The 8,593-nt window shown below is 45.9% G+C and overlaps 1 protein-coding gene and 1 long non-coding RNA gene across 6 annotated transcripts in view; one reads left to right on the top strand and one right to left on the bottom strand.

Annotated features, from left to right (window-relative positions):
• LOC119473824 overlaps positions 1-2,157 on the bottom strand; it is a 16,922-nt gene extending 14,765 nt beyond the window's left edge. Inside the window, exon 1 of the long non-coding RNA XR_005203062.1 lies at positions 1,728-2,157. This is a non-coding gene — a long non-coding RNA (uncharacterized LOC119473824). The remainder of the gene's footprint in view (positions 1-1,727) is intronic.
• SNX27 (sorting nexin 27) overlaps positions 783-8,593 on the top strand; it is a 90,921-nt gene continuing 83,110 nt past the window's right edge. For 2 of the 5 annotated variants that reach the window (XM_017546234.2, XM_017546235.2), the window contains exon 1: positions 783-1,322. In XM_017546234.2, coding sequence (XP_017401723.1) covers positions 1,006-1,322 — 317 coding nt within the window. In that variant the 5' untranslated portion in view covers positions 783-1,005. The remainder of the gene's footprint in view (positions 1,323-8,593) is intronic. The other 3 variants (XM_037744887.1, XM_017546237.2, XM_017546236.2) reach the window with 3 other exon arrangements.

The following is an 8,593-nucleotide window of genomic DNA, read 5'->3' as shown; positions in this document are numbered from 1 at the left end:
AAGGAGTACACTCTAAAATAGTCATAAAAAGTATAGTGAATTCATAAACTAGTAACATAGTTCTTACCATTATCAAGTATTATGTACTGTACATAATGGTATGTGCTATACTTTCACATGACCGGCAGTGCAGTAGGTTTGTTAACACCAGCGTCATCCTACACCTGTAAGTAATGAGTTGCGTTATGACCTTATGGTGGCTACCGTGTCACTAGGTGACAGACATTTTCCAGCTCCATTATCATCTTATGGGGCCTCCCTCTGTTTGCAGTCTGTTGTAGACCAAAATGTTCTTATGTGGCACATGACTGTAGTTGCAATACAGGACAAGAAAGTTGCACAATAACTGGCCTTAGTTCCTGATACTTAGTAGTTGGATGACTTTGAGCACTCTAAGGTTGTTTCCTAATAAGGTAAAATAGGGAAGCTAATCGTGATCCGGTTGTCTCACAGGTGTTGGGCCCTGGTCAACATATCAGTTACTGTGTAAATAAATGAGTTGATATAATTTAAGATTGTGTTGAATCATAAACGTTATTTTAACATTAGTGTTTTTTAGAGGTTATGAAATGAAAGTGGGGGGGGAACCTTGGTCTGCATCAGGAGCTGAATCATTTTACCACGCTGGGTGCTGGGTTAGACGTTCCCCACCCAACAGATCAAACTCTTAACCCAGCATAAAAGATAAACTACAACTCCCGGCAGGCGTTGCTTCCGAACTGCGTCATATAACCTCGGCTCGGCCCGGGCCCAGACCGCTCCCTGCCCCCGCCGCCCATAAACTACTACATCTCCCAGGAGGCCCCAGGGCGCCTGATCGTCCGCTTTACCCCCGCCCCCTGCCTCCCCTTCACCCCGCGCCAACAGCTCGGTGGCCGAGTCGGTCCCGCGGCCGGCGGATCGAGCGCGCGCGTCGGGGGGTCGTGCGGCTGCCGGGCAGGGCGAGCACGCGCCGGGAGGCCTTGGAGGCGTAGGGGGCGGGGGTACGGCTCGCCTGCTCGCAAGATGGCGGACGAGGACAGGGAAGGGATTCACCCCTCAGCCCCTCACAGGAACGGAGGTGGCGGCGGCGGCGGCGGCGGGGGTTCTGGGCTCCACTGCGCCGGGAACGGCGGCGGGGGAGGCGGCGGCCCGAGGGTCGTGCGCATCGTCAAGTCCGAGTCCGGCTACGGCTTCAACGTGCGGGGCCAAGTGAGCGAGGGCGGGCAACTGCGGAGCATCAATGGAGAGCTCTACGCGCCGCTGCAGCATGTGAGCGCCGTGCTGCCCGGGGGGGCGGCCGATCGGGCCGGGGTGCGCAAGGGGGACCGCATCCTGGAGGTGTGAGTATCGGGGCTGCCCGGCGCCCCACCCTCCCCGCGCCCCTCCTCCTGCCCCTGCGTCTCCTCTACCCTTGTCACCCCCAGGCCGCACCTCCCCCGAGCTCCTAGCTGGCCTCGCGACCCCCGCCCCTCGGGCGTCCGCAACCGGGCCCCTCCTTGTGGGTAGCCCTGCCCCCACCAGCCCCGGGGCTTACGCGACGCCAGTCTCCCACCCCATCGTCTCCAGCGGGTGCCCTTGCGCCCCCAGTGCTCTTCCCTTTGCCCCGATTACTCTGGGCTCTTCTCCGCCCCTTTGCTTTCCCATTTGGCGTGCTGCATTCTGCTCCTCACTCCTCCTCGCCTTGCTCAGAAGGAACCTCATCTGTTTCTTACTGACGGCGTTCCGTTTTCTGACCCAGCCAGTACCTTGTCCTCTCCAGGTTCTCATATTCAGCATCGCAGTTTCTCGTTCTCCACCACTTCCCAGCCCCCGCCTCCCCCCACCCCCCATGAACTGCCCCTTCTGCCCTCCAGACCAAGAAGGCAGGACCTCTGTTCTGCTCCTACTTTTCCTCCGGAAACACCTTCCCTCCCTGCTCCACTGCTTTTTCTTTCCTTAGTTATCCTCTCCTTGTGGTTAAGCCTCCCCTAAATTTTTCCATCCCACCGTGTGCCCCTTTCCTCCTCTCCTTTTTGCATTCCTACTCCAAGAGTTTACCTTGTTTTCTGACCCTTGCATGCCTTTGGGGTGGGGGGCGTGGAATTTGACACTGTAGTTTCTCTTCTCGGTTGGCACTGTATCACACCCTAATTTGGAATCTAGTGTCTCCATCAGCACAGCCCTCTGATAGCATCCCTGCCCTGGCCCCCCCGCCCCCGCCCCAGCATCCCTGCCCGGCACCCCCCCCCCCCCCCCCCCCCCCCCCCCCCCCCCCCCCCCCCCCCCCCCCCCCCCCCCCCCCCCCCCCCACCCCCCCCCCCCCCCGCTTCACTCCTGCTCTATCCTCACGCCTCCTTCTAGTCAGGTTTCTGGTAGAGCCCCCCTAACTCCTCCTCCTCCCAAACTGCAAGCCCTTTTGAGTCTTTGGCCGCTCTGCTTTCTTAGGGCTTGCCTCTCTCTGCTGCGTCTTCTACTCTATCCTCCTGTGATCCCACACTTGACTTTGTCCTAGCCTTTCTCTCCCCTAGGCTACTTCTCCTTTCTTCTGCTTTTTTTAAGGCGCCTTCTGCTGCTGCAGCCCACCCTCTCTCCCCTGCTGCAGCCCCTCCCCCTTCATACTCCTTCCCCACCACATCCCTCCAGTCTCTGGCAGGATGCTGCCTTGTCTTACAGTCTCTGTGCACACCTCCTCCACTACCCTAATCTAGATGTTACATTTGCGTTTTTGTGCTTTGCATTGAAATTCAGTTAGTGATTGCAGGTTGACTTGCAGGTGGTGTGTGCTCCCATCGTCTCCGTTCTCCTCAGCAGTCTTCCGTGCTGCGTTTCTCCTCACTGAATCTACATTTGGCATTCCTTTTTTACACTTTTACTCTCTTCCTCCATGTTTTGATTTGCCCACGTGAAATCTTTCTGTTTCTACAAATTTTATTTTAATTGTAATTTCCACAACCTTTCAGTTGCCTCTTGTAAAACAGTAGGTTTGCAAATGGGATAGTCTCTTGAAAATCTGCCTTATGAAGAAGTCCTTTTTTTCTTACTCATCTTGTGCTCCCTGCAGTTATTCTTGACATTCTTACTCTGTGGTATCCACTCATTCTGTTTCCTCATCTCTTCCACCTCAAGAAATAGTTGGTATTAACCTGGGAAAGCAGATTAAAAAAAAAAATAGAAGAAGAAATAGTTGCTTACTTAGGCAACTGTTTGCCTAAGTGTTTGGAGATAGTATACCTTTCTTCTGTCCTTTCTGTAAATATATGCTTTCTTATTTCATTAATATCCCACATGCTGTTTCCTAGTATTCTCTGACAATATATTCTTTTTTTTTTTTTTTTTTTTTTTGTTTTTTGAGACTGAGTTTTGCTCTTGTCGCCAAGCTGGAAGGCAATGGCGTAATCTCTACTCACTGCAACCTCTGCCTCCTGGGTTCAAGCAATTCTCCCGCTTCAGCCTCCTGAGTAGCTGGCATTACAGGCATGTGCCACCATGCCTGGCTAATTTTGTATTTTTAGTAGAGACTGGGTTTCACTGTGTTGGCCAGGCTGGTCTTGAACTCCTGACCTCAGATGATCTGCCCGCGTGGGCCTCCCAAAGTGCTGGGATTACAACAATGATTTTCAGATTTCTTATACCTAATTATTTTCTTTCTAGATAACTCAAAATTTGTGGCTGATGTTTCTTCCAATAGGCGGTCTTGGAATTGACATTTTCCGTTCCCTCTGGAAGTTAACTTTGGACTCAGCTTCTTGTTTTTAAATTTAAAACTAAAGCATTTACAATTATAAATTTATGATAAAGTTCTAAATTGTTTACTCTTCACAGGATCTAAAGGAACTAAACCGAAATGAATAATTCTGTAGGAGACTATAGTTAATGTGATCTATCTTTGCAGCCATACACACACATCCCAACATACATAGTTAGTGGCTTCTTGCCTTTATTGTGGCTTCTGCAGAAGAGCCCAGATGTAAACTGTAAAGGAGACCTCAGATGATCCCCTAGGGAAGGTAGAAGGACTTGCCCTAGTCTTAGGTTCCACAGTAGGAAGCTGGGCAATCTTTGCCTTCTAGAGAAAAGAACGTTACTTTTGGCACATCCCTGGTGGTAAGTAGAGAAGTTCATCTCTTTTAGTGGGCAGGGGAAAAGATTACTCTGCCCGGAAGACATCTTTGGAAGGTTGTGATGATCAGAAATCTTCCTGGCATTGGTTTCTCACCCTTCCAACTATATGTATTTTGATTTCCAAATTCTCTGAACCTTCTTTGGTACTATAGGGGAGTGATAATTACAACCCAAAGCTAAGCTGGTGGTAAATTCTGTGAGACCTCAACTATTCAGTGTCTTTGTATTTTCTTTCTTTCTTTCGTAGTCTGTACCTTCTCTTTAGGGTTTCAAGTGAGAGGGGAAATACGCAACCAAATAGATGTGGTTCTCCTGGGATAATCTGTACTTGCCCCTTGTCTCGATCTTGGTTAGGTTGATGCTGATTTTCCTGAAGCATTTTTTAGGCAATACTCCTTAGAGCTTTTGTCTGTCATCCAAGTTCTTAAAGTTCATGTGTGTTGTCCCAGGAAAACTTTGCATGTTGATTAAGAGCCAGGTGGGGTCAGGATTAGGGATAGGTGGATTATCATTGTGTGGTTGTAGTTTGTATCAAGACGTAGGTGAATGTTTGGACCTTGATAATTGCTATTTAAGAGTTTTCCCCATTTTAGATTCTTCTATTGTGTTTGCAAATTGTTTTTACAACAATTTTTGTATTTTTCAGTTGTTTGGACAATTGATAGAGATGTGAAAGAACAGAGTAACTTTGAGATTTAAGGGCATACAAACTTGGACACAAGTAAGAGCATCAACTGCTTTGTGTTTCTTTTAAAGTCGGCTTACTAAGACCCTGTTCTACTCTTTAGTCCTGAAACTAAATTGGAGCACGTATGGTTCAGTTTGCCCTTTCTCCTTTCAAAACTGTCTAGGTTCTAACTGGTTTGAGAGTCATGTTGCAGGGCTTGGTACTGCAGTATGAACAAACCCTCTGGGCTCTAAATTTTACTGCAGATGGAAAGTTTTTTTGACTAGCAATGTTAGTTTCCACCTTGTAATTTTCCCAGTGTAACATATGCTGAGTGCCTTCCCTTTGATGTGTATGTACCTGGAGGCTAATGAGTAAAGAATGCTTTCAACAAACAGAACCAAAATAAATATGTCTTTGCACTAATTATATAGTATGTGAAGTAACATTTGACTTCAGGTTAATTTTCTTTAGGTTAAAGTAGTTCCAAGGACTCTTGATTGATTTCTTGAGCGATGCTGCTGAAGGTTTCAGTGTGTGGTGGATATGGGTATAAAACTGTCCGTATTTTTGAGGGATTAGTTTGAGCACGGACCACTAAGATTGGCTTGCAAGCATTCAAAATCATGATATATTTATGCCAGTCAGTGTATATGGTTTCCTCTTTGATAGCTACTAGGTAATAGACCCATCAGCTTTCCCTTATTAAAGTCATAAGATAAATTAAAACTGTATATATCAATTTGTTTTTTGAGAATCAGTTTTTTTACTTCATTTTATGTGAGAGTTTGAAAATGAATAAAGAGGCTGGTGCCATAAGTATTTTTATGAGTTAAGCGTGAGTCATGTATCATAGACGAGGTACCGTCCCAAGAGCTGCTTTCGCAATTGTAACTGAATTCTATTTCGCTCATATTTTCTAGGTAGATTTTGGTAATGTTTGAAATAATGAAATCATGGTTATTGATCAAAGGAAATTTTTATGTCAGTGGTTCTCAGGCTTTAAGGTACATAAGAAGCACTTGAGTATGCTTATCAAAAGTACAGATTCTTAGGCTCACCTTCTAAGGGTTATGATTCAGTAGATCTTTCATAGGGCCTAGAAATCTTTTTTACTCCTTTGCCCCACGTGGGTAATGCAACCCACATGCCCAGTTACATGCCCAGGGTGACGTAGTAGGTTGTAGGCTTTGGATTCTCAGTTCGTTTTATTTTCATTTTTATATTGAGAGTAATGAGCTAAGACTATACCAGCAAATAGTGGATTGTTAGGCTCTCAAATTCCAGCCTAAATTCTTGCTAAGGTTTTGAAATAAAGATGGATGTTAAGAGGTAGAGCAAGTTAATATTAATAGTGATAATCATTATACCACTTTGCAGTGTGTATAGCGTGTTATAGTTTGTAGTGTTTTTACATCTGATCTTCACATAGCCCTGTGAAATAGGAAGATACTAAGTTCATCAAGGGCAGGGACTACATCAAATACTATGTGTTTGTTGTATCGCTAGTCAAATGTTTGGTGGCACGTGGAAAGTATCCTTCAATAAATACTTGGCGAGTGAATAATGAATATTATATCTATTATGTTTTTGTTTTTTTGAGATGAAGTCTCACTCTCGCCCAGGCTGGAGTACAGTGGCATGATCTCAGCTCACTGCAGCCTCCACCTCCCAGGTTCAAGCTCTCTTGCCTCAGCCTCCCTAGTAGCTGGGATTATAGGCATGTGCCACCTTGCCCAGCTAATTTTTGTATCTTTTAGTAGAAATGGGGTTTCATCGTATTGAACAGGCTGGTCTCAAACTCCTGACCTCGTGATCCGCCTGCCTTGGCCTCCCAAATTGCTGGGATTACAAACATGAGCCATCATGTCCAGCCCTTTTTTTTTTTTTTTTTTTTGAGATGGCATCTTAATCTGTAGTCCAGTTTGGAGTGTAGTGGTGTAATCTCCACTCTCTGCAACCTCCGCCTCCCGGCTTCAAGCGATTCCCCTGCCTCAGCCTCCTGAGTAGCTGGGATTACAGGCATGTGCTACCATGCCCGGCTAATTTTTGTATTATTAGTAGAGACGGGGTTTCACTATGGTGGTCAGGCTGGTCTCGAACTCCTGACCTCATGATCCGCCCACCTCCGCCTCCCAAAGTGCTGGGATTACAGGTGTGAGCCACCACTCCTGGCCTACTATCCCTATTTTATAAGAGAGCAAATGGAAACTGAGTGTTGTATCAATGAATGGCAACCAGAATTAAATCCAGATCTTTGGATTCTAGATCTTGAATATTTCCTCTTTTTTTTTTTTGAGACTGAGTTTCACTCATGTTACCCAGGCTGGAGTGCAATGGCGCGATCTCGGCTCACTGCAACCTCCGCCTCCTGGGTTCAGGCAATTCTCCTGCCTCAGCCCCCTGAGTAGCTGGGATTACAGGCACGTGCCACCATGCCCAGCTAATTTTTTGTATTTTTAGTAGAGACGGGGTTTCACCATGTTGACCAGGATGGTCTCGATCTCTCGACCTCGTGATCCACCCGTCTTGGCCTCCCAAAGTGCTGGGATTACAGGCTTGAGCCACCGCGCCCGGCGAATATTTCCTCTTTTTACAGCTTTGTTTTTTTTTTTTTTTCTTTTAAAGAGATGGAAATCTCACTATGTTGCCCAGACTATACTTGAATTCTGGGCTCAAGTGATTCTCCCACCTCTGCCTTCTGAGTAGCCAGGACTACAGGTATGCACTAATACACCTGGCCTAATTTTTTTTGTACTTTGTTTTGTAGAGGTGGGGTCGCCATGTTGCCCAGTCTGGTCTTGAACTGCTGGGCTCAAGTGATCTGCTCACTTTGGCCTCCTAAACTGCTGGCATTACATGCATGAGCCACTGCACCTGGTCATTAACTTAAAATTCTGTTACATTCCTGTAAACTTCCATAGCAGTTGAACTTTGGTCTTACTGTTGTGAAATGTAACTATTTTGTATCTTTATTTGCTCACTATTACCCATTGTTAAATTGGATAAGACGCAAGGGACTAAAGCAGGTATTTGCCTTTATTGTTGCTGTCTTTACTCTGTTGGTTATCAGTGAAGACAGCAGAACAGTCCTTTTTAAATTCCTTTTGATTTCACAGGTAGTTGAGGTTGCAAACAAATAAAACTAAATTTGAAAATAACATTACTTTCCCCTCAGAAATCACTTCCACAGATCACTGCACCAGGAAAATATATTTTATTAGTTGCATTAATGATTTGTCTGGGTCTTTTAAGTTATTGTGAAGAACAGTTCTCTTTCCAGCCACCACTAACTAGTTTATTTCAGATGAGGTCTGTTACCGTGCTCTCAAGGATAATTATTTTTTAAGATAAGTCCCATTGGGAATAATTCTCATGACCTTGTGGATAAGCAAAGAGACTTAATTGACAAGCCAACACTTAATTTATGATCACTGCAAAGTGCTTTTTGAGCATGATTTGTGGCGAGTTCATTCATTAGGTGATGGCATTGCTGACAAAGGATATTGTGGCGGTTTAGGTTAGAGCCAGTTAGGTTCATTCTTTTCTTCCACTTGAAGCTATATAGATGTTTTCTGTGCTGCTCCGGCAACCCAATAAGAGCTCCGGATGGGTTGGTGCAGTTCAGCCCACATTTGGAAAAAAAAATTTAGAAGGTTTTAAAATACTTTTTAAAAAATTGCGACTCATAGGCCGGGCGCGGTGGCTCACGTCTGTAATCCCAGCACTTTGGGAGGCCGAGGCGAGTGGATCACGAGGTCAACAGATCGAGACCATCCTGGTCAACACGGTGAAACCACGTCTCTACTAAAACTACAAAAAATTAGCTGGGCATGGTGGCGC

The sequence above is a fragment of the Cebus imitator genome, unplaced genomic scaffold (genome assembly GCF_001604975.1).
Source record: "Cebus imitator isolate Cc_AM_T3 unplaced genomic scaffold, Cebus_imitator-1.0 Scaffold188, whole genome shotgun sequence".
In the NCBI taxonomy this organism is placed as follows: Eukaryota; Metazoa; Chordata; class Mammalia; order Primates; family Cebidae; genus Cebus; species Cebus imitator.
Note: the sequence above shows the minus strand (reverse complement) of the source record. Positions and strands in the feature narration are given on the sequence as shown.